Source organism: Mytilus edulis, chromosome 5 (genome assembly GCF_963676685.1).
Source record: "Mytilus edulis chromosome 5, xbMytEdul2.2, whole genome shotgun sequence".
NCBI classification, from domain to species: Eukaryota; Metazoa; Mollusca; class Bivalvia; order Mytilida; family Mytilidae; genus Mytilus; species Mytilus edulis.
Window position 1 is genome coordinate 7081213 of NC_092348.1, and position 27322 is coordinate 7108534.

Consider the following 27322-nt stretch of genomic DNA (forward strand, 5'->3'; position numbering starts at 1 on the left):
TTGGCTTAGGATGGTATGGCAGCTATGTTAGATTTTTTGATTCCAACCAGACCCATGTAAATTTTGAAAACCTATGATAAAAACATTTTACTGCCTTTCAGGTACTAATATGAATCAAGATTATGTAGTCTCTTTAAGATCCTAGCAATACCAGGTTCAAAACTCTCAACAATTTATTGTAGTTTAGGGACTTTAAACTCACATAAGGTGGTAGAAATATTGGAAATCCTCTACACCAGTCAACCTAATTAATTTCTTTTTCTTGTAGATTTTTATATTGGTTTCTATTAATCAGGGAAATTTAAGTACTAGTAGTAATTCAATTAGTAACCTCTTTTTTCAACAAATTAATTTCATTTCCTAATTCAGATATCTCATGACAGGTTGTATTTGTCACTAAGTGATGCTGACATTTGTAAGATAAACTCAGATTTGTTTAACTACAGTTGATTCTGAGCTTTCTATTTGTTTTTAAAGATGACCTGGGGTGGGGATGGTGGATGGGGGGAGTGATCCTTACCTAGAAAGTCTCCTGACTTTCATCATTGATCACCTGTGTGAAACGAGACCACTGTTGTCTGAACTGTCATACAACTGTAAGATACCACCATGTTGACCAGGGTGGGGTGTTGGAGGGGTGGGGGAGTGGGGGATTAGTCCTATTATTGTTCTTACTTAGAGTCTCCTGACTTTCATCATTGAAGACATGTGTGAATCCAGACTACTGTTGTCTAAACTGTCATACAACTGTAAGATACCACCATGTTGACCGGGGTGGGGTGTTGGTGGGGTTGAGGAGTGGGGGAGTAGTCCTTTTATTGTTCTTACCTAGAGAGTCTCCTGACCTTCATCATTGAAGACCTGTGTGAAACGAGACTACTGTTGTTTGAACTGTCGTACAACTGTAAGATACCACCATGTTGACCGGGTGGGGTGTTGGGGGAGTTGGGGAGTAGTCCTATTATTGTTCTTACCTAGAAAGTCTCCTGACTTTCATCATTGATGACCTGTGTGAATCAAGACTACTGTTGTCTGAACTGTCATACAACTGTAAGATACCACCATGCTGTAAAAATATTAACTATTTATATAATTTCTGTATTCATCAAGTTTGCATTATCTACTTATTTGATGAGAATTAATTGTTAATGTACTGAAGACACATGAAACATTTGCCACTGGATATAATGCAAACAAAATTCTATCAATTTTTCAAATTTCAGATTTATTTTCCATCATGTTTCATTCACCTTGCCCTCTGTAATATCCAATGTTTTTAAACAAACATATACAAGTAACACCATTTACTTATAAGAATATTAAAATTTCAGACAACAAAATGGCACAGAATTTTATAGATTATCTATGGTTTTGAAACCTAGAGGGAGTTTCTTGGCTACAATCTTATTAAAGGGTGGTACAGTAGCCCTGAAATGAAATGTAGCTGAGATACTCTTTCAAGATGAAACATCATAGATAGTCAGTTTATCACTTTTTGATCTTTAATAACAATGTTGGTATAATTTACAAAGTAAAAATTACAAATTAAGTCAGTCTTCAAAATTCATGGAATTGCTGAGTTTTACATTGTAATATAAAAGTAAATATAACTTACTTATATTTTTTTTTCTAAAGTTATACATGTATGTAAGCTTCATTTACCATTGTTTTATGTGACAAGTCATAAAAATACAAAACAAAGGCAACAATAAAATATTTCTACTGGTACCTTGTTGTAGTAAACTGTTCCCGTTCCTTCAGATCTAATGGTGGCTGTACTACTTTTCCTGTATGGTTCATCATCTTCATCAACTCTTACATTTCTGTAAATAAGATGTTACACTATATAAACAGTCAGAGGAAATGTTTGTCAGTGTTCTATCTCTGCTGGCCATAAGGCAAACCTGAACTTTGGTACCTACATGAACTGTAATTATGCTTACTTATTTTCTAGGATTCTATAGAATATAATACAAGAGGCTGTCACAACGACAGCAAACCGGATTTATTTACATTTATTTGTGTCCTGGCAATATCACAAGAACCATTACTGATGAATGGTGAAAGTGAAAATCATCAATATCAAATTTGACCTCCATTTTGTCATCAGTATCAACATTTTGAAATAATAATATTTGAAAAGCTTAGAATAAATGGTTCATGAGTAAATGCAACAACGTGAATGGAAACACCATTTTACGATCTTTCAAGAACCATAACTCCTGAACAGTAAAAGTCAAAATCGTCATTATGGAACTTGACCTCTTTTTTGTCATCAGTAACAACATATTAAAATTTCAAAAGCTTTGGTTGAATGGTTCATTAGAAAATGCACGGACACGACGGGAAACACCATTTTTCAATCTTTCAAGAACCATAACTCCTGAACAGTAAAAGTCAAAATCGTCATTATGGAACTTGACCTCTATTTTGTCATCAGTAACAACATATAAAAATTTCAAAAGCTTTGGTTGAATGGTTCATTAGAAAATGCACGGACACGACGGGAAACACCATTTTTTTCAATCTTTCAAGAACCATAACTCCTGAACGGTAAAAGTCAAAATCGTCATTATTGAACTTGACCTCCATTTTGTCATCAGTAACAGCATATTAAAATTTCGGAAGCTTTGGTAGAACAGTTCATGCATAAATGCACGGACACGACTGGAAACTCCATTTTTCAATCTTTCAAGAACCATAACTCCTAAACGGTAAAAGTCAAAATCGTCATTATTGAACTTGACCTCCATTCTGTCATCAGTAACAACATATTAAAATTTGGGAAGCTTTGGTAGAACAGTTCATGAGTAAATGCACGGACAAGACTGAAAACTCCATTTTTCAATCTTTTTCAAGAACCATAACTCCTTAACGGTAAAAGTCAAAATCGCCATTATTGAACTTGACCTTCATATAGTTGTCAGTAATAACATATTAAAATCTTAAAAGCTTTGGTTGAACGGTTCATGAGTTAATGCACGGACAACATTTGATTGCCGCCTTTCAAGAACCATAACTCCTGAACGGTAAAAGTCAAAATCGCCATTATTGAACTTGACCTTCGTATGGTTGTCAGTAATAACATATTAAAATTTTAAAAGCTTTGGTTGAACGATTCATGAGTTAATGCACGGACAACATTTGATTGCCGCCCGCCCGCCCGACCGACCGCCCGCCGTACATCCCCAAATCAATAACCGACATTTTTGTCACAAAAATCCGGTTAAAAATTGAGAATGAAAACGGAGAATATGTCAAAAAGGCAACAAACCTACCAAAGTGCAGATAAGTTTACATTGTCAGAGCTTTCCTATAAACCTCAATTACGCTTTCATATGCTTGGTTTTTATTTTGCAAGTTTCAAAGCGATTTACTCTGATGATGTAAACTCATTTTCTATAGAATCCTCATAAAATTTTACAAACTCCTAGCTGGAAACTAAAAATCTTTAGCTGCAAATTGCCTAGTCGTCCATCTGGCGCTATCTTAAATACCATTTGTTAAGAAATCCTTGGACAGTCAAGGAGTATCTACATGCTTTGTACAATACTCATTAGATTGAAAATCCCCCTAAGAAATTGGAAATCTAAATAAAACCACTCCCAATATCTTAAAACATTCAATGTGCTTTTAAATCTGACATTTTACATTACTTGCTTCATAAAACAATTTGTAAGAACATAAAATGTACTTTTAACTTTAAAAAGCCTTCAAAGTTTATCACCTGCCTTTACTTCTGCACAACAAACGTTTATTGACATGCATATTTTACACTAGATTTAACATACAACTTTAAATGAAGCTTTATAACAAAGAGAGTGGTGTATAATAATTCACACATCACAACTTTAGGACACATTTGAAGGTCTACATACAAACAGTCAGGATGCAGATTTAATGCTTTGTAAAAGGGAAAAAATCTGTCTAATAAATTACTTTGCCATAAGTATAAGAATAGCAATTCATGGAAAAGATCAGACAACAACCTCAAGAAAAACCAGGAAAATTGCTAATATGGGAAAAGAAATCTTCCAATTGCAAACAATCACATTTATTTAAATGTTTAAGTGTTTAGATGTAAATTTATAGACACAATAAAACTAACAGAAAATAACATCAATCTTTCTTGCTACATAAAAATTATCCCTGCATGAAGGCTAGCCTCAGCGACTGTCAAAACTTTTTATCAATCTTTCTCCCACCCTTTCCAATTTCATAAGTTTTTTTTACAGCTTGTGTTCTGACCATATTTACAATACTTTGTTTTGGAAAACTGGTAGTCCTATTGGTCCTGACCAACAAATATCAGGCAGGTCTGTAAATTTGGAGTGTAATGGTGGTCCTGATGTCCAATTGAAAGTTTGTGGTGGTTTTATTCTTTTTTATGCTTTCTGGTATTTATTATACCTCTAATCAGAATTTATATCTATAGTTTATATCCAACAGAATGTAATTGGCTTAATTTGGTTAATCAATAGCAAAACTTTTAACTGCAAAACAGGACCATCAAATGTTAAGTAGTTGTGGTGGCCCAAATGACCACTAGAGGATAAAAGGGGTTTGAGAACTCTGATTATACAATCTTATAGTTCAAGCCTGGATCAGTTACAAAAATTAAACTATAAGAACAGACCTTATATACTGTCACGACTGTAACATTTAAACTCCAAATCATTACAATATTTCATTACTGGTCTATTTACAGTAAACAACATGTTTACCTGTTGTTTATAATGTATTACACAGAAAACAATAAATCAGTAAAAAAAAGGTCGGATTTACTCTCAAATACATGTACTTTATACTGAATTACATTTTATCCTCGGAGCACAGCTTGACAGCCATACATAGCTTTAAAATATCTGTAGCTGTACACAGATAAAATAACCACTTACTGGTATTTTGTACAAGTAATTACGATAAAATCGGATGTGAAACTTCATGTGTATTAAATTTAAAGGTCGTGTCTGCTGTATTTTCACATTTCAGATTTAACTAGATTTTATACTTATTTCTGATGAGTTTTGTATTGATATAATATCACATGTCATATTTAATTGGAGATTAACCCTTTACTTCAATTGTTTAGAGAGTATAGGTGACACTTATAGCAATTTAATTTAAAGAATCAAGTGGTCCTTTTGGAGAAAAAAAAAATTACAAGTGTTGTCATTATGTAAATCTTAAATATAAACAAAGTAGAAAGTTTCATTTCGAAGACTGTAGAATATGAAAGGGAAGTTATGTTATTGAATTCTTTTGACCTAGTCTTTGCACCCAATGTAGGTAATTTTTACCATGTCAGTTAAAGATGCAAGTGTTTTAAATTAATGACTGCAACATCTTTTGCATGCTGATATCTCAGATATGTATGGTATACAATTTGTAGACATTTCAACATGCTTTTACATGGACCTCAGGTCTCCTGGATTTTTCAATGTTTTTTCAAAATAACAAGGATTTTACCATTCAACACAAATAAATACAGGAATTTACACACACTAGGAAAACCACTCAAACTGATGGAATTTCAGAATATTAGTTCTACGATTCAAAATAAGTCAAATTGTGAAAAAAATAAAAACCATTGCCTTCATAGATCATAAAATATTTAAAGACAAACACACTAGTGAATCACAATTGTCACACCTAGATCCAACTAGTATAAGTCCATGCTATTAGTACACAAAGTATCTGTATCACTAAACTCATACTGGATAGATGGCTTCTGCTTAATACCAAATAGCATAAATAATAAACCTAAGCATGCTAAAAATATGACCTAAGGCATAATTGACATAGCCATTCTAAAATTAATTTCCAATTTAATTTAATTTCATGCTGTTAGTACAACTGGATGCCTCACACCAGAGTACTACCTGAGGTCAATCAAGGTCATTCTGCGAGGCTGTAAGCATGGATGCTTACGGGGCATCTGAGGGGTGCTGTATATATTCTGGACATCAAACATAGTTAACATGGCTGACTACATACATCCTCTTGTGTTATTATCTGCTGGCATAAAAGAATTAATAAGCATGTTAAACCAAAATAAAATTCAAATCAAGATATTAAAATACTGTTAGGTGTTATAAAACTTAATAAACATTAAATTGTTATTTCAAGCTGTATAGTAAAATAAAGCATAAGCAGCAGCATACTAAACTGAATAACTTATTTATGGGGAAGCCATATAACTAAATGTGGTACTTTATTCAAGTATGTTAATACAATCAAGCTGAAATCCTTACAAAGTTTTAGTAATGTAGCAAACATTTATCATTTTAGGTAACAAATATTTGAGTTCAATAACTTTTATTAAAGACAAAAAAATCTTTATTGCTCAAAATTTAATTTCTTTACTGAACAGGAAGGCCAAAGATGGTGATTTTGAGAATCAAAATATGGAGGCCCTTATCCTGAGACAAAAGCATCATAAGCAGGTAGGCCAAGAAGGCTGAGTGTTAGCACAAACAGTCTTAGACCTAGGATGCAGAGTTGGAAACACTAAACGAGGGAGATCTCAAAGATGTTGAGACTGGAAGTACACTATTCATCAACAGTTTTCTCAACAGTCCAATGACCTCCATTATGACCACACACATCACATCCCATTAATTACCATACATAGTGTAGATCTGTCCAAATGCCTTCCTGTAAAACTTCACTTCCTGCAGTCTTACCAAAGATAACAAATCACATAATGTTTAATACTATGCTGATAAAATGTCAAATTACGTGGTAAATGTTAAAACCTATAACACTGTAACAAAGTAAACATGCTATCAGCCAGTTTATCAAAGACAAGATGCAAACATATGGGGTAATCTGAAAACATCAGAAATCTTTTAACTTTGATATCTGATTGTAAAAGACTCATAACTTTTTTTCAGACCAGTAATTTTACAGGATCTTAATTTCAGCACACAAATTCTATTGTCTTGCAACAGTCAATAAAAGAAGAATGTATCGATGGGATACAAATGCCTCTGCTTGTAAATATACTTCAAAGCCAGCAGTTTTTCCATTTAAAAAGGACATAACTCGACTGGTGAAAGTGAAGCTACCAAAATTTGATGTGTGTTTGGTGGAAAAATGCATTGTGTACAAGATTCATAACATTTTGTTGATTCAAACTTAAAGTTATAGAAAAGAAACAATTTTTAAGACGTACAGAGGGACAAGGGGAATCCTTAATACCCATTTTTGCCTAGAGTATTAGTCATGAAGAAACTCTTCACAGATATCTAGGTTGAGCAACACAACTGCCCACAAACAGGGGGTTAACAATCATCCTCTTGAAGGAATGCCTTTTTTGCTCAACTATTTGCAGAGCTTGCCTTCTGATATGTACTGTTGTCAGTTTATAGCAAAAATTCCATATTGTGACCAATAGATGTCTATGTTCTAAAACTTGTGTTTCAAGGTTCTTGTTAAACTTTAATTAACCCAACATCACCTTTATCATATATATTTTGTTAAATTTACATCCAATGTAAACTAAAAACAAGAGAGAACGTGTTTAGTATCAATGTCCTTAGAACAAATCACAAGCACTGGACATGATGTTGTATTGATAAAAGCATTGTATATATGATTTTTACAAATCTGTCATCTAAGATCATCTAACATAAGGAAGAAGTAGATGGTCATGTGATGTAGTGTTGTTTCATGACATTTTTCTTGTTCTAGTGTCATGATTGATATAAGAATTAATTAGGCAGACACCACTTTGATACCTTTCTTCATAGATCTAATGTGTCAAAACATAGTACTGTAGGCAAAAAGTAAAATAACAAAAATACTGAACATCTGAGAAAAATTCAAATCAGAAAGTTCCTTATTATATTGCACAATTGAAAGCTCAAACACATCAAACAAAAGGAAAACAACTGTCATATGGCAAAGCATTTTTCAACAATTTAACATAAACATGTAGCAAATTGAAAAAAAAACCAACAACATCAAAAAGAAAAGAATACCAAACTATACTTAAATGAGAGCTATAACTAGACTTTTACTTTACTTAAATGAGAGCTATAACTAGACTTTTACTTTACTCATCATTAAATGAGAGCTATAACTAGACTTTTACTTTTCTCATCATTCTTAACTGAGAGCTACTTTTCTCATCATTCTTAACTGAGAGCTACTTTTCTCATCATTCTTAACTGAGAGCTATAACTAGACTTTTACTTTACTCATCATTAAATGAGAGCTATAACTAGACTTTTACTTTTCTCATCATTCTATCCACTTGGTTTATATAAGTGCAATATATTTCCACAAAAAAACATTATAAAATAAACATTATACTCTAATTTGTTTAATTTTAGCATAAGTTTTTGCTTAGATTAGTAAACGAAATAAGGCTCAACTTAAACAAAATTATTAATTCTCTTCCAGTAGTTAGTGATGAAATCATACATCATTCTGATGTGCAATTATATACTGAAAAGTCGTTGGCATACTAAAGCAATTTATGTCAGCAATTTCAAATATGTTAACATTGTAATTAGTTATATAATAATATTATTAACATACCCATTAATTATCATTGTGTATATACATCCAACACTGCTCTCCTTACACTGAATCAATACATCAAGTCATTCAAAATAAATATAAATACTGCATTATCTGTATCATAACATGTAACACATTTTGTGTATTTATTTCCTATAGTATCCTCGTTTACCCTCAACATGATTCATATGTGTGTAAGCTGGTGCACTATGATCCCGGTCAGGACAATAACATAATCTTCCGGTACTCCATACCATAAAATTATTAATAATACATTAAACCATCAACACAATGCAAATCGAGGTATTAAAAACAATAAATACAACACCACAGATACCTTTAGACGTACAGGTAAACATGCATTCTGACCTGTCACGGTATTACGTCCCCTGGGGGCCTAAACGTCCCTTGTAAAACACTCATTCAATCATCACTTTATTAAATAATCAGCTTTTCACATAATTATTGATCAGTCTAGAAAACACACAGATTGTGCTGACTAAAAATATTTTCTTCAAAACTAAGCCACTGTGAACAATATGAATAATATCACACTTTGCTAATCATTATACCACTAACTTGGTCTGGTTTGTAATGCCAAAAGGATAATTCACAAAATGTTATCACCTCAGAGAAGTTTGTTATCCAATGATAATTAATATTATCAAATCATTAATATATCCAAAAAAAGTTCCACAAATATTTGTGTCTGATCGATTGTCTAATTTATGTATCATCACTGTACCTAAGGCCAAACTGTACCAAAACATTAAATATAACCTGTTGTAAAAACTCTATACAAATTATTTAGGTTAATAATTTGAATAATTTAAGTCAAGTCCTATTAACTTTTAACTATGAAAAAGCAGCTTAATTTAATCCAATTATTAAATAAGTAACTCTGTATGTGACAAGTCGCTCAACCAAAGCCTGGTTTTTGTGAATTAATTTAAACTACATTAGATAATAACTGACCCTGTGTCAGGAGTGTATTGTTTAAAAGGTGTATAATAATATCAACGACATATACCCTCAAACCAAATATAGACAGTAATATCTAAATAAATCCAAGACGTCTTTATTCAATAAGTGAATATCATATGTAATATCTAAATAAATCCAAGACGTCTTTATTCAATAAGTGAATATCATATGTAATATCTAAATAAATCAAAGACGTCTTTATTCAATAAGTAAATGTTAAATTAATATCAGAACCAGGTGCTCCGCAGGGCGCAGCTTTATACGACCGCAGAGGTCGAACCCTGAACAGTTGGGGCAAGTATGGACAAAACATTCAAGCGTGATACAGCTCTGAATTTGGATTGTGATCAAATTTTTGACATTACATGTTTTTTTTTACACAAAACAAATGTCAAGATTTTACAAATCAATTAAAGATTTCTTCTTCAAACTTTTTAAATCTAAAATTAAATAGTTGACACAGCATAGGTTTCTGACACAGAATGAATGTGGTCTAATGAACTTAAAATATTTTTTTTGCCTTTGAGCAATTCACTATGCTGTTGAATATTAATCCTCTCAAAAAAATGTTTGAAGAAATTTTCTTTTTATTTATGAAATCTGAAATGAGAAAAATTTAAAACCCCCCCCCCCCCTTTTTTTTCACATCCCCGTTTCCCTTTTTCCAAAACTGATATCAATTCAAATTTCTAATGGAGTTTGCAACAAAAACTACTCTTTTAAATACATCATAAAATATTAAAATGTAAAATAAAGTGCTTGTTATCACTGAATGGTAAAGATTGGTTGGTAGTAAAAGTGAATATACATTGTTTATTGTATAAAACAATAAAAAAAACTTCATCAGCAACGTTTTATATTGGCAAATTTCCAATGAAGTTATTTACATAAAGTTATTGGCAAATAAAAATAGAAAATGACATCATAGTCATGTCTGGCAAATGTCCAACATACATTATCAAAAAACATTTTAGATAAGATAAGGAAAAAAAGCTTCATCAGCAACATTTTATATTGACAAATTTCCAATGAAGTTATTTACATAAAGTTATTGGCAAATAAAAATAGAAAATGACATCATAGTCATGTCTGGCAAATTTCCAACATATATTATCAACTTCTATTCTATACAAAGAAAGATAACTCCAATTGAAAATTAATTGCTGTTGCACAATATTGTGCAATTAGATTTTTCTTGCTATTGTGCAATACTGTGCAATTGAAAATTTCTTGCTATTGCACAATACTTGATATGGAATCCTGATTTGGACCAACTTGAAAACTGGGCCCATAATAAAAAATCAAAGTACATATTTAGATAAAGCATATCAAATAAGCCCAAGAATTTAATTTTTGTTAAAATCAAACTTAGTTTAATTTTGGACCCTTTGGACCTTAATGTAGACCATTTGAAAACTGGACCAAAAATTAAGAATCTACATACACAGTTAGATTTGGCATATCAAAGAACCCATTTATTCAATTTTTGATGAACAAAGTTTAATTTTGGACCCCGATTTGGACCAACTTGAAAACTAGGCCAATAATTAAAAATCTAAGTACATTTCTAAATTCAGCATATCAAACAACCCCCAGGATTCAATTTTTGTTAAAATCAAACTAAGTTTAATTTTGGACCCTTTGGACCTTAATGTAGACCAATTTGAAAACGGGACCAAAAATTAAGAATCTGCATACACAGTTAGATTCGGCATACCAAAGAACCCCAATTATTCAATTTTTGATGAAATCAAACAAAGTTTAATTTGGACCCTTTGGGCCCTTTATTCCTAAACTGTTGGGACCAAAACTCCCAAAATCAATACCAACCTTCCTTTTATGGTCATAAACCTTGTGTTTAAATTTCATAGATTTCTATTTACTTAAACTAAAGTTATTGTGCGAAAACCAAGAATAATGCTTATTTGGGCCCTTTTTTTGCCCCTAATTCCTAAACTGTTGGAACTAAAACTCCCAAAATCAATCCCAACCTTTCTTTTGTGGTCATAAACCTTGTGTCAAAATTTCATAGATTTCTATTAACTTAAACTAAAGTTATAGTGCGAAAACCAAGAAAATGCTTATTTGGGCCCTTTTTGGCCCCTTATTCCTAAAATGTTGGGACCAAAACTCCCAAAATCAATCCCAACCTTCCTTTTGTGGTCATAAACCTTATGTTAAAATTTCATAGATTTCTATTCACTTTTACTAAAGTTAGAGTGCGAAAACTAAAAGTATTCGGACGACGACGACGCAGACGACGCCAACGTGATAGCAATATACGACGAAAAATTTTTCAAATTTTGCGGTCGTATAAAAAGATAGCAATACCACTCCAGCATTGGCTTCCTGAACTAAAGCCAGGGTAACAACAACATTAATTATATTTACACCATGGAAGTAAGGGCCAAACAATTCATACAAAATTTTGTTTAAATTCACTATGGCATTTTATGGCATGTTATAGTAAGGGCATATGATATACTGAAAATGCATACAAAATAAAACAAAACTCAAACACCAGATTTGTAGAAAGTGAAGCTGATGATAAATGAAGTATTTTATATGCCTTCTTTTTGATTTTAAAATAAAATCATAGATTAGACTTAATTTACAGTACTTTTCCGAGCCTCATCCACAGGAAAAAATAGTTGAAAATCCCAAAGAGTGTCTGACATGGAGTCACCTAATGGCAAAACTTTCTGCTAACATAAGAATATATAAATTATGCAAACAAGTACAATGTACAACCAAATGAGGAAACAATGACAGAAATTTTTAAACCAGATAAAACTGGCAAGAATTAGAATTAGAATATTCATATTCAATTTTTATTTATCAATTACTTCATTTTATTGATTGTTTTTCAGTTGCTTGATTCATATCATATGTTCAATTAAACTCGAGTTGGAGTATGTGAACTTGGTCAACTGAATTTGTCATTAATGTATAAAGCTAATAAATACATATACATATAATATTCATGTTAATACAAGAGATTGTCACAACAGTGTCGATTATTATAACATTATGTTTTTGGACATTTATTGAAGTAATGAAAGATAGTTTCTACAATGATCACAGGCATAGACAGTCACATATTGAGCTTTCAAAATGATGCTTTAATAGATTGCCACTGCTTTGTTTCATTATGATCTGTAAATGAGAAATTGGGAAATGAAATGAACTTCTCATTCATACTGGAAACGAATCAGTGATGCCATGATAAATTAAGACATGAAATTCAATTCCCTTTCATGCTGTGAACGAAATAATTATACAATGAGAAATTGGGACATGTACATGAATGTAATTCCCACTGGCCGAGTTCACTTCAAACTCTACCGAACTCTTCAAACTCTACGATCGACTTAAAGAGTTAGTAGATTATCACGTGAACGCACTCAAGTTGATATTAGGAACAACTCTAAGTAACTCTAGGGTAAGGCCCTGACCAAGCAAAAAATAATAAAATATTTTCATTGGTTTGACATTATTCAAGAGTTCCTCGAGTTTAACCCTGGCTCAGTGAGGGTTTGAACAAGAGTACGAGGGGTTAACTCGAGTGGATCAAATAAAATCGTATTGTTGAAACCCGAGTAAGTAAAGTCAACTCGAGAGTTTGAAGTGAACTCGGCCATTGAAACAGTGATACAATGAGAAATTGGACATATATGAAATTCCCATTTATAAATAAATTCTTTGAACTAAATAGTGAATCAATGAGAAATTTGACTAAAATGAAATTCTCATTTATGTTGTGAACAGACAGTTATTGTAAACCAACTAATTTTTGCGAGCGATTAAATTTTTGCTACTATCACGAGTAGAAAAATAATGCAAATATAAATCAGCCCAAACATTTAAAACTAGGATATTTCCTTTTTTAACTACCGGTACATGAAGTAAATTTGAAAATAGCTAAATCAAATCGCCACGAAATGTCCTAGAAGGAACTTAATGCGATATAAAGTATCTGCGAAAATAAGTTGCTATACAGTATTACCACCATTAGAAAAAAAACATGAAAGTTTGTAAATTACAAAATTGATTACATAATAATATCTGGACCATGTATGTTGATATTCATTAAGAAAAACCAGTAGAACACCTAACATAAGAATTCCATTATACATTATCACTATCAGTCATTAAATTTTGAAGTGTAACTAATTATTGGAATTATCCATTATTTCACTTTGCTAACCCTAAATTGATCCCAGTATAGATTCTACAGATAATATATGACTAATCTGGACAGGTTGTTGCCACTTATGTTTAATTAAACAAAATGTCAACTGCTTTACACAGAGTTAAACAGGTACATTTCAACAGTGTGACATAGAATAAATTTAGCAAATAATGATCCAGGTTGACACAAAGGTTTACTATTTAAATTACAATAAACAGATCGGGGAATCTCATAGCGCTATTATTTTCGTAACAGATTCAGCAACAAGTGAAATTGAACTAAAGGTATTGTTTAGGGTACATTTTGGGAAAAATTTGGTTAATTATATAGGGAATCTCTGGAGCATGACCAGAGCAGGTCCCATCTTAGGCAGTCAGTGACTCAGTGGGCCCCTTATAAAAATTCCTGGATCATCCACCGAGGAAGCCTGGTAAAAGAGTGATCAGGGGGTATACAAAAACAAGGTTACAAAACATATAGAACAGGAGTGAGAAAGATACATAATACTTAATACTTAAGAAACAGAAATGATTTCTTATTATTACAAATTAATATTATTCTTCTAATTCCTAATTCCAAATATATTTTTCAAGATGATGATTTCTTGATAAAATTTTCCACCAATTTTCTCTGATAACAATGAAACAGAACATCAACCCCTCCCTTAGATTAGAGAAATGTTTCAACAAAAATTATGTCTTGACATAAAATTTGTTCCTGAAAGCCTATATTGACCAATGTCTCATGATTGTCCACGCCTATGACCTGACAATATGGACCTGCCAGATGTCTGAGAATCTCGAAAAGTTTAGTAAGACAATAACATGAAACCCAGCTGTTGATGGCTTGGCAATCTTCCTATCAGCTAACAAGTTTACAACAATTACTGCCGATTCACATAAACAATATCATCTTTCTTCTAAATTACTCCACAATATATTAAAGAAACAGAAATTTATGGTTTTTGAGTATTTGGACTATTTATTAAATAGTTTGAAGCAACTTAATACCCCACATCATTCAGTTATGCTCTGTAAGAAAAGTAATGGTTCTGAATACATAAAAAATCATTTTTGATGGGAGGTCAACATGTTCCCATGTACTTCAGCCTCAAGAGCATTTCATTTCTACACTATTTAGCTCGGTATTCATCATTTTGAAGTAAGATCAAACCAGATCTAATTATCTTCCTATTATATACATCTAACCTTTAAAGGATGCTTGTGTAAGTATATTGCCCAGTTGATAATATCATCTAGATTCCATCTTATTTCCAAAAATTCAAAATACAATAAATAGTTCATTTTAAATGGTAGCTTTTGTCCATTGATAGCTATTTATATTTTACAATAAATTTGTTTTACTACTCAAAAGAATGATATATTTTACATGATATGAACTCAAAAGACTCCCAAGTTACATACATGTACTATAGGATTTACTATTATTCATTGGACACATTATGTTTTGGTCAATTTAGAGGTACAAGTGAACCAGGAATTTTAGTTTTCAATGAATTGCAAATGTCTTTTTTGGTTGAATGCAAAATTTGTAAAAAGCATAAAATCAAGAATCCTTAAAATTACAATTATTCCTGAATGCAAGAAAGTTGGTACCCACAAAAAAAAATAAGCAGCAGTTTGGTCTAATACTAATGAATAAACATGTAGTAAATATATAGCAAAGAACAAAATAGTGTTAGTAAAATATTAACAAGAAATCAAACAAGTTTACATAACTAGAACCATTACATACTCCTAATAACATAAATGGGCCTAAGTACTGCTTAATCATGTTAATAGTTCTGGCAATTATTGTCATGAGTCAGTCATTATACATGTAGCAAGACTTGCTTTTGAAACTCACTATTCATGTATTCAATAACTATTTTGTCAACAGGGGGTTCAAAATGAAGTCTTTTCATCTATATCATTCCATACCAGTTTATATATGTAACACTACCAACCGTGTCCTTTCCCCCAAATGTGTCCGATTCCCCCAAACGTGTCGGAATCCCTCAAACGTGTCCATAATATTCAATATTCCCCAAACATGTCCAATTTCATAACCCCCAAACGTGTCCAATAATTGTTATTCACCAAAACGTGCCCATATTACACGCCAGAACGTCTCGCATCTTTTAGCACTTATACATGCATGTCCCAAATTAATAACGTGTACTGCAATTCTGTAATGGGGGACACAGTTGATGAAGTGGTCATTTATTAGCATTAGTTTGTTCAATGCCAGTTGTTAATAATTAGCATAAAAAAATATTGCAAATTTAATCTGTAACACATAAATTGACTTTTCACTGAAATTGATTATTGTCCAGTTGCAAGTATTTCATGATCAGTTAGAGCGAACATACATATAGTTCTGTTGAATTAATCGTTTAATATGTAATTAATTTTTTTGTACTAGTAAACTCCATTGATGTCTTTTATATTAATCCAAATATTGCACTTTTTTTCAGTAGAATTGACTTCATTTCTTTCAACAGTTCTGATATTTTAAAAGCTCTTAAAATCATAAACTGGTTATCAGGTTTTTCAATAAATTTAAGGTTTCGAACATCACTAAAGACACACGAACAAGAGACATAATGTCCAGTGCCAAATATGTAATGCATTATTTGAAAGATATCATGTTAGCAATAAATACTTTGTCATTTCGGGGCCTTGTGTAGCTGACTATGCCGTAAGAACTTTGCTCATTGTTGAATGCGGTATGAGCTATACTAGTAGCTGTTAATTTCTGTGTCATTTGCAATCATACCACATTTTTTTAATTCTACTGTAGATAAGTTCTTTTATTATACCAGGAATTTAAGATTGGACCTTAATTCAAACGGTGATTCGGGATTAACACTAGTTGGGATTTTAATTTTTCTTTTTAGTAAAACCCCGAGTTTTTTATGACTTCAGTAAGAAACGTGTAAAGAATGGGACATTCTCCCTACACAAGGTGTCTGCTTTAATATTTAATATTTAAAATACTGACACAAATGTTAATTCAAGTAAAAAAAAATAGACACATTAAGGGGATTGGACACGTTTGTTTTTTTTTATTTTTTTAAATGGACACTTTTCAGGGTTTATACAAATGACAAGCTTTGGCGCTGTTTTACAACCAGACATGTTTTGCAGTTCAGTGATGTCGATGTGAACACGTTTGGGGGGGGGGGGGAGGACAGCTTTCTAAGTGTTACATATATATATTAATGTATTCTGTGCTGAAGTTAAATTTTCTTTACATCAATCTGTTTACAAATACTCTATCTTCCAAAAAAATCCATATAAGTAATCAAGGATTTAAGACAGGATCAGCGATGGATTCAGGTTGTGGCAGAGATCATGTAGATTGTGAAGCTCCATCCCCTACCCTCTTTTAATTGAAACAAGAATGTGTCAATAGTACATGAGTGCCCCACTCATGCTATGATTTCTACGATGTTTAATGAACATGTGTTCTAAGTTTCTAGTTGACTGGACTTCAACTTCATCAAAAACTACCTTGACCAAAATTTTTAACTTGAAGCGAGACAGACAGACAGATGGACAAATGAATAGACGGACAGAAGGACGAACTTACATATCCACAGACCAGAAAACATAATGCCATTCGACTATCGTAGGTTGGGCATAAAAAACAATTTCAGGCATTGCTTTCAATAATTCCACCCTATTTGTACTATAACAACCAATTACACTCCCTTTTCCTTGAACCCTGGATCAAAAATTGAGTATAAATGTAGCAAATTCAAAATAAGGTGAATAAAAACTATGTAAATACATACCCTTCTTCTGTCATTATTAACATCACACTAAATATCCAATTTAACACATGTTGAAGTGAATATCTAACACATGTAACACATCCATTTTTAAAGTTTCATTTCCAATAAACTTTTTGAGAGAGAAAAAAACATTCATAAAGCTACTAAAACATTAACTGTAACATGTTTAAAATGTTGTGTATAGGAACCATTTAAAAATGGCTGCAAAATACGAACAATTTACCTCATCAACCCTCCATTCATACTTTGATCAAGTTTTACTAGGTTAAGTGTTTTCCTTTGTACTGTAATTGTTTTACATCCGTAATGCTCTTCAGATTTTTTAAACATGTTTTGTAGCATTATAATGCAGATCAGTTATCAAACTCCATCAGGGTTTCAAATTCTGTACCCCAAAAGTTTTTGATCAATCACAAAGTACAAAGTATAATCCATTCATCATTTTTATATTTATCTAAATCCATCTAAATCATCGAAATTATTTCTATAATCCATTGATAATTAATCTTTAATGATATTAGTCAAAGAAGGAAGAGAATTGGTCATCCAAGAATTATTCACCTTGTGATTACTTGTACCAATAAAACTAAATCTCATTATATAATGTAATCCAAAAACATAAATACATCTTCCACTTTCATCTAAGAAAACCAATCTGATTCTGTTGTAAATTGTAATTAAGATTCCAAATATAACAAAATAATTGTTATACCATTATAGAGATAGTGCGAAATTATACAATCAGAAGAGTTGTAAAAAACCTTGTGAATTTTCTCAAAAATTCTCAAGAAATAATTTCTGCGAGCATTCCAGCAAATGAATGTATATATTAGCAATAGGGCATGGTAGCACATGTGTTGTTAATCACAAACTGGGGTAATCATATTAATACATTGCCAGGAAATCATTTTAACATTTGCTTCAAAATCAATATATAATTATCTAAAAGAAGTATTTTGAGTAATTAGCTGTTTTACAGACACACCATTTCTTATCTACTTCTGTTGTGACCACAATGGTTACAAAAATGCCATTTATTTACAAACTAAATGCACGGCCATTTAGGCATGTTTAAAAATGTATAAGCTTCATAATATTGTAAGGAAGGCATAATTATTTCAGTGAGTTGAGACTTAAAAGTAAGTAAAGTAAAACTATCCAGTGGCAGATTCAGGGGGATGATGTGTGGAAGGCCCCCTTTGATCGCCAAAAAGTCATGAATAATTTTTTTTAGCATAATATTGTCTAAAAATATTAACACCTTGCTTCTGTTCAGCATATATGATATTCAGTTATTGGGAATGTTGTTCCCCCTTTGAAAATTCTTGGGTCACTCTTTTTTCCCTTATCCTGCTTATGGGTAAAATTGAGAATGGAAATGGGGAATGTGTCAAAGTGACAACACCCTGACCATAGAAAAAACAACAGCAGAAGGTCACCAACAGGTCTTCATTGCAACGAGAAATTCCCGCACCTGGAGGTGTCCTTCAGCTGGCCCCTAAACAAATATGTATACTAGTTCAATGATAATGAATGCCATACTAAACTCTAAATTGTACACAAGAAACTAAAATTTAAATAATACAAGACTAACAAAAGCCAAAGGCTCCTGACTTGGGACAGGCGCAAACATGCGGTGGGGTTAAACATGTTTATGAGATCTCAACCCTCCCCCTATACCTCTAGCCAATGTAGAAAAGTAAACGCATAACAATACACACATTAAAATTCAGTTCAAGAGAAGTCTGAGTCTGATGTCAAAAGATGTAACCAAAGAAAATAAACAAAATGACAATAATACATAAACAAGAATGTGTCCTCAGTACACGAATGCCCCACTCGCACTATCATTTTCTATGTTCAGTGGACCGTGAAATTGGGGTAAAATCTCTAATTTGGCATTAAAATTAGAAAGATCATATCATAGGGAACAAGTGTACCAAGTTTGAAGTCGATTGGACTTCAACTTCAATCAAAAACTACCTCGACCAAAAACTTTAACCTGAAGCGGGACAGACGGACGGACGAACGAACGAACGAACGAACGGACGGACGAACGAACGGACGGACGGACGAACGAACGAACGGACGCACAGACCAGAAAACATAATGCCCCTCTACTATCGTAGGTGGGGCATAAAAACAACAGACTACTAGCAGTTAACTGACATGCCAGCTCTAGACTTCAATTAAACTGATTACTGGTAAAAGATTATGATTTCATCATATGAATATCAGGCACAATCCTTCCCGTCAGGGTTTGGTATCATACCATCATAACATATATGAGAGGAACATAACCCGTGTCATGCCTACAACTGTTTTTTTTTTTTAAATGTGTTTAGTTCCGATGCAAAGACCCTATAAGTGAATCAATATTAACGCCAAAATATGCAATCTTTAATGACCTGACAACAGTATTGTAACTATATCCCTTCTTAATAAGTCTATTTAAAGGTTTTGTTAGTTTCTGGGGTGAATATTGACATTTTGTGCTTTATAAAGAATATTTCAATAAAAAATTAGATGTGAAATACCTGAACGTATAAGAAGTCTGCATGTTGAGCTATATTTACGAATGATGTCCTTATACCGATGATAAAATTTAGTAAATGTTTTGACTAGTTTGTGATATCGAAAACCCTGGTTTAATAATTTTTCAGTAATACATAAATTTCTTTTGTTAAAATCTAAAACAATGAGCGAATCGTACAAGTTGAGATATATAAACACTGTAAGATGATGACAAGGGAATGTCAACATCTAAAAAATGGATAATTAACGATAGGAAATGAAAAGTCATCTCTTTTATCATAAATGTTAGTGTAAAGCTTTCCGCTAGTGAATACACCCCCTTCCCATCTTACCAGAAAGCCTCACTTTTCAGGGATATAATCTGGTATTACCAGAGATACAGTGCTTCTTCAATATGATTGACCAAAACCCTACACATCTTTTCATTTATATTGGATTAGAAACATACTCAATATTTGCTTGGATCACCTTTTCTTTGAACTGAACACTGTAGTTAATTCATCCAAGACTTGTTGTCAATTTATAAGTCAGGTAAAGACTTGGCATTGATCTCAATTCTCAATGTATCTTCACCATACTGGTGATACTGGACAGGAGGGAAGAGTCACATGTATGGTCAATGTTTAGCCAATTTATTTGTTTTCACAATCTTCATGGTTTACATGTCTGGTTACACACAAATCTAAGACCTGTTTCCCTTCACAAGTGATGCTGGCACCACCACAAAAACAATGCCTTGTAGGTTATCAACCTTTTTGTTATAACATACACACTGATAATTGATCTGTAGACAGACTCGATACAATATAACACAAGGTGTGTATCACCATAATGCAGGGGTTAAATACATATAACATTCAAAACAAAACACCAGTCAATATGCCAACCATGCAAGACCATCATGGGTAGTCAAGGAAGTTTTAAAAAACTTGTCGTTGCAGTCAACACATAGTCAAGATTAAGATGGGAATTTGTATGAATTTCATAAAATAAAAGGTTCACAAATGAAGTCATTACAGTCAAGATTATAAGAGAACTCATTTGATTTTCCTACAATGGTTTTGAAATGGACTAACTGATAAATTATACAATCTTCCAGAACCATGAGGTTACTTGAATCTTACCTGTTATACCTGGTAGATTTACTAATTGTTGGTGATCTGTCAGTCTTACACAAAAGTATAACCCAAAGTTGTTCTAACATCTCCACATAGGCCATAAAACAATTAACTGGTTCCCCAATTGTTTTCAAATTCTCATTTCAATCTGTTCATATCCTCATGTTTTTATTCATTGATATCAATATTTGTTAACATGATCTTTAATATTTCAGGAATTCTAATACACTTTTCCATCACAAAACACACTATTTTGTACTTTCAAAAGAATAAACATGATAAAAGGTGTTATTCAGTCAATAAATTATATCTTTTGTCCATAAGCATTTTCAATTTCCTTCAAAACAATTCTTGAAAGCAACATTAGATTCCATATTGTATTGGAAGCATCCTTTCCAAAGTAAAATCAAAGAAGATATGGAATTTCTTGGATGTTGATATTGATTTACATCTGAATCAACTTTAAATGGATCATTTCTCCTGCTGGTGAGTAATGACCAATATCCTCCATAAAACAACACAAAATACAAAATACCGACATGGCTTCATTATCATCAATTATTGACCATGGATGAGTCAATCAGCTGATACAGGTACACAAAGCAGGTGCTTGCTTGTGTACATGCTTAATACTGGTCAGACCAACTGTTCAGTGAAAACAAAACACTGCAGATCTGAGATAACAATTCTGTGGATGATCAAATATTAATTATCCTCAGTAAATAAAGATTATATTGATTTCATATGTTTCAATAAAACAATATTAAAAGGCATAATGAACAAACATGATTTCGGGGTTTCACAAAAATCTATGTTGCATTTTAGCGTCAGAGATCAAAATGTCCATCTGCCTATCCTAATACATTTTCTTTTCCCCCTTTGAAATAATCAATATAGCTGTGAAAAGAATTGTTAAGAAATGTTAAGTGGCTCATGTTTTACCAGTTGACAGGAAGAATGACCTCAGACTGAGTCACAATTGATGAAGGAAAATACTGCACTTTTTTAAGGATTTCTAATCAATAATTACGTAAAAGGATACCTTAAGCCATTATAATTGATGTAAGACCAGATTAAATCAGTCTGTAGGGGATATTCCATCACAATTCTCCCACATTGATGTCAAAACTTTTCTTTGGAATTATCATAATGGGTTTGATTATTTCCTATATTCTTATTTTTTAGAATTTTTAATTACAATTTATGACAAGCCACTCATCAAGGTAAATGTTTGTCAATACAAATGTTTACTAAAAACATGATATTTTCATAAACTGTTTGTGCTTATAAGTATACAATGTTAATCTTTTTCATGTTTTTCAATTTTTTCAAATTTGAATATAATTTTTTTTAAGTAAGATCTATTGTTGGAAAATCATATCAACTATATTCCATTCTTTAAAATAATCTTGCATTTTTATCTTAAAGCAGGTAAAATTGTGTTTCCATGGAGAACATGGACATCACCTGGTGACTCAATACAAACAGATCCAAGAACAAATCAATGTCTGATTATCAGGTGTTCTATCATATGTAACATAAACAGGGTTAATTAAATGTCATCCATGTTAATTAGAGATCAGAAGTCACATAGGTCTGGTATTCTCTAGTAATTGGCTTCTGATTTGTGGTGTTCTCAAGCCGTTATTAAGTTAGATGTGACTCCTAAGTCTCACATTGTCTCATTAACTCATAATGAATGGTTTCAGATGGAGGATGCTGATCTTTAGTCTGGCTAGAAGCTGTAATTACAGTTCTATAAAATTGTCCTCTGATTGGAGGTCAAGAGTTCCTGGAATGATCACAGACATAATTACATTTGTAGAGTTTAACTAATGGGGCACGAAAGTTCAATTAGAAATGGTAGCATGTTCAGAAATGGTTATGTTGTTATAAACTGGTTAAACTATGTATGGCTAATCATTCTTTGAATAATTCAGATTGTATGATTACACAAATTTCCACATAGTTAAGTTGAGTTTGTTCAATCCCATCTACTTCATTTAAGGAAAACTCAAGAAAGTTCTAAGTTAGTTAATTCTCTTTACCGTAATATCAACATTAACTCCCTGATTTATAAAAAAAAAAGGCCTACAAAGTGACTTGTCAAAATCAGAACTAGTGTATAGTCATTTATAAGAAACATGAAAGCATCCTGCATATTTTGCATACAATAAATCCTCCATTGCAGGTAGAAGAAATGAAAGTTTAAAAGCTATTTCAGGATGACAAAGTAAAAGACAGAGAGAAATTAATCCTACATGAAAGTCTTCTGCATATCTATCTATCCTACCCAGAGACATAATATTTCATAATTATTTGTGATGGAATCAATATCACTTTAGAACTATATGTTACCTAAGCCTTGTTATTTTTTGTTAATCCAAAAGTTATAGTAAATATAGAATGACATGTTCCACTGTAAATGTCCCCTGGTAAAAGTACTAGAAATATCAATTAATAAAGTGTACAATTAGCCCACCCTTGTCTGGACATTATGGTGCTATTTGAGAACCCATTCTGGGAATCCCTTATCAATTATGGAAAGTTAACCATGTCAAATACAGTAGGGAAATTCAATTACAAACACCATATAATTTAATTATAATATAATATTATTGGTTATAACTTAATTGTTATTGATTATATGTGCTAATAAATAAAGGATGGTTAATATAGGGGTAAATGCCCCCATTAATAAAAACAAAGTTTATGTTAAAAATACCCATGGGCAAAAATGCTTCACGCAAATAACGCAAAATTATAATTCACTACTGCATGTATTAGGTATAACAGCTAAAGAAATACCACAATTTACTTAAAGACACAATATTTCAGACAGGTTTAATAATTATTAGTGACAGAATCAATATCAACTCAATACCAATGCTTTGGCGCTTATAATCAGCTGTTTTCATTTGGAATTAAAATAATATGTAGGAGGCATATTATCTAGACAGAATCAGCTGATGTTTGCTAAAGATGGAATAATATAAAATATCAATATATAATAACCTATAATTTAAGTCATTACATGACATAATATTACAAAATATAACCAATTAAAGAAGGACCAGAGAACCTAAAAAGAGTTAAAATGTGCAAAAGAAGGAGAAAGTAATGAATAATATATACAAATGATTAGTTGATGGTGATGATGGCTGACAATTAAATTTCTAGTGGAAATGATTAAAAAGATGGGAAAAGGGAAATGAAAAAGCAGGAAAGTATAACAAAAAGAATGGTCACCCTGAAATGTCTTGCCTACATTACTTTATAATGTTTCAAGTCAGGAGTATAGAGTTTTAATACAAGGAATTCCATAAACTTTTCATTATCAATGATCCTTGTAAATAAGGTCAAGGTCAGATGACATATTCAACTTACAGTCATTCCATAAGATCGGATAAAAGTGTCATATAATCAGACCTAGTTACCAAAACCAAACGTTGATCATTGAACCATTAAAATGAGGTCAATATTAAAATAAGAAGATGTGGTAGAATGAACAATGAAAATGAGGTCAAGCTAGCAACTATGACCTTGACCTTGCAAGGTCTTCAACTCTTAATGAGGTTCCTTGAAACCAAGACTATATGATCAAATTCAAGTTTATTCTCTGATGCTGTGATCTAAATTCTTTAATATAGTGATTTTTACATTTAAATTCCTTTCCTTGATAAACATTTTTTAAAGATAGATAATGTAACTTATCTTTTTTTTAAATGTTGGTGATGGCTCTAACATTAATATGTTTTTTATTCAATTAAACAGACGAAATCAAAGCTTTCTCGTGAAATTTAGTCCCTCCTATGGTGTATCTACAAATACCCAACACTTTGGCAACTATAACATATTGGGTGTCTTACTCTCAATTTCAACATTAGTTATAAATGTTTATCTGCATTGAAGTTGACCTCTCCATTCAAATTCAATCAAGAGTTCCTCCCTCCGCTTAACAAACAGAACTCTTTTACCAAAACTTCTGGAATCATCACTTTGATATCCCATCAAATCAGAGTTCCCTACTAGTAAAATGTCATGATATTTTTTGGGAGAAAATGCCTGAAATTCATAAATACATCGAAAGCGAGATCATCACATAGTTCAACTCTTTAAATAAGTCAATCAACATGTGAACATAATTGATTAAATATGTCCTGGAAAAACAGTTGTCCTGAGAATGAAGATGTATATCAAAATAAATGTAAATACATTGAAATACAAAACTTTTTTTGTAATTCTTCCCTGCTGTTGTGGTATTGATATAACCTTGACTGAAACACTATACTTTACCAACATTGAAAAGATAAAATTACATTATCTATCTTTGAACAATGTCTTCTTTGGCATGTATTGGTTTCTCAATAAAAACAGCTGATTTAGGCTGAAATTTTACCACAATTTGCACTAAAACTAGAAATGCAAACTTATTAAACATTTTCCCAGTAAATTGGTTTATATGACATATATGATTTATAATGGAAAGATTGCAGCAATTAACTAGGTATACTTCTGATTAAGTTTGGGCTACATGGAATGAAAAACTAATCATTTCCAAGTCAGTAAAGTATGAAATGATCTATAACCAACAAAAAGGTTTCTATCATCAGAACTCTCAGTTAATCTACCATCCATCAAATATTTCTAATATTTACACTGGGAAATCATTTTGCCTTGTTAATGAAGATCACATATACCCCCACATATAACATTGTCTTGTCTATTTCAAGTTCTATAATCCACGAAGAAATATCTTTGTCCCAAATTTTCACTTACTGTAAATTCAGAAATTATTTTTTGCATTTATTATTGTGATCTTGTCATTATGGCTAATTTTATTTTTGCGATATTGAGAAAATCCTATGTACACATAGAAAAGGATGTACACATCTGAGGAGCCAAAAATTTCTAGAATTAAACTTTTTTTCTTAACCTGATTTTTGGGTTTATATGACTGTAACAAAATAATTGATGAAGAAAAAATCATATGGTGGTGCACTTCTTTTTTTGCTACAGCCCTTTGAAAATGCCCAATTTTGATGATTTTCCCATTTTTCATCAATTTTTACCTATTTCTAGGCTATTATCGTGAAAAAAATCACAGTTCCACAATTAAACTTTTTTTTATAATTTCTATAAAGATGAAGTGGACCAATCTGAATAAATTTTACTTAAACAAACTAACGGTAAGTGTTAATATAAGAAAGTTTTATCATATTTTGACGCTTTTTTGTGGTAAAATTTACCATGTTGTCAATTTTGTATTTTTGTGATTTTTCTCAGTTTTAAGAACAAAATGCATATTATTTCAACTTTTTTGTTATAAATGATTAAAAAAATACATATCAAAGAAATTTGAAAAGACTAAAATGATATGGGATGTACAGGATTCTTGTAAAATAATTTTTTGCATCTCTAACCCATTTTCTCAAAATTTTGGCTAAAAATACTGACTTGATTGGTCGTAAAATTTGAAAACTGTATTTCTCAAAAACCATTCATTGTAAATACACAATTTTTTCACAGAGTTATGTTTGATTATAATATTTTTAGAATTTATTGATATTTTCCACTTGTATCACATGTTTTGGAAATAATTCAAGAACGAGATTTCAACGAGACTGAAAGGAGACTGAAAAGTCAGAAGAATACACCCTTAATTCATATAAAGAATTTCAAAACGCATATTTAATTTATTTGGATTATAACCCTGTCGAATTTTTCGCCATTATAAAAACATAGCAATAATTTCTGAATTTACAGTAATTGAAGTATTAAAAGATTCCTTCAAGATTGTTCCATTTAAACTGCCCTAAGCATCAAATTTTAACTTTTCACCACCCTTCTCCTCTCTAGCAAAGGAAGATTGCTGTCAGATAAAAGGAACCATTTTTTTTTTTAAATTAGAGGTTCTTACTCGTGGTCCTGCTAACATTAGCAACTGGTTATTTAAATCAATTTGTCACTCTTATTATCTTAATAGAACAGTCTATTTTTTTCCATTTAATATTTCTTAAATGGATTTTTCTGAATTTAACATTTCCTGGTTTGAAGTTTCCTCATGGTACAAGATTAAGTACTTTTGTACCAGTGATATCAAACATGGGTACTGTATTGTCAGAGAAGAAGTTTATTTACTGATAAAAACTTATCAAGTAACAG

General features: G+C 31.7%; 1 protein-coding gene across 32 annotated transcripts in view; it reads right to left on the reverse strand.

Annotated features, from left to right (window-relative positions):
* LOC139525367 (uncharacterized) overlaps window positions 1-27322 on the reverse strand; it is a 68761-nt gene that overhangs the window by 26990 nt on the left and 14449 nt on the right. For 14 of the 32 annotated variants that reach the window (XM_071320606.1, XM_071320610.1, XM_071320618.1 and 11 more), the window contains 2 exons: window positions 1730-1823; window positions 975-1066 (listed from right to left, as the gene is read on the reverse strand). In XM_071320606.1, coding sequence (XP_071176707.1) covers window positions 975-1066; window positions 1730-1823 — 186 coding nt within the window. Of the gene's footprint in view, window positions 1-520; window positions 629-974; window positions 1067-1729; window positions 1824-4636; window positions 4727-5882; window positions 6016-8547; window positions 8921-17504; window positions 18387-21163; window positions 22133-27322 lie in introns of those variants that run through there. The other 18 variants (XM_071320603.1, XM_071320602.1, XM_071320600.1 and 15 more) reach the window with 14 other exon arrangements.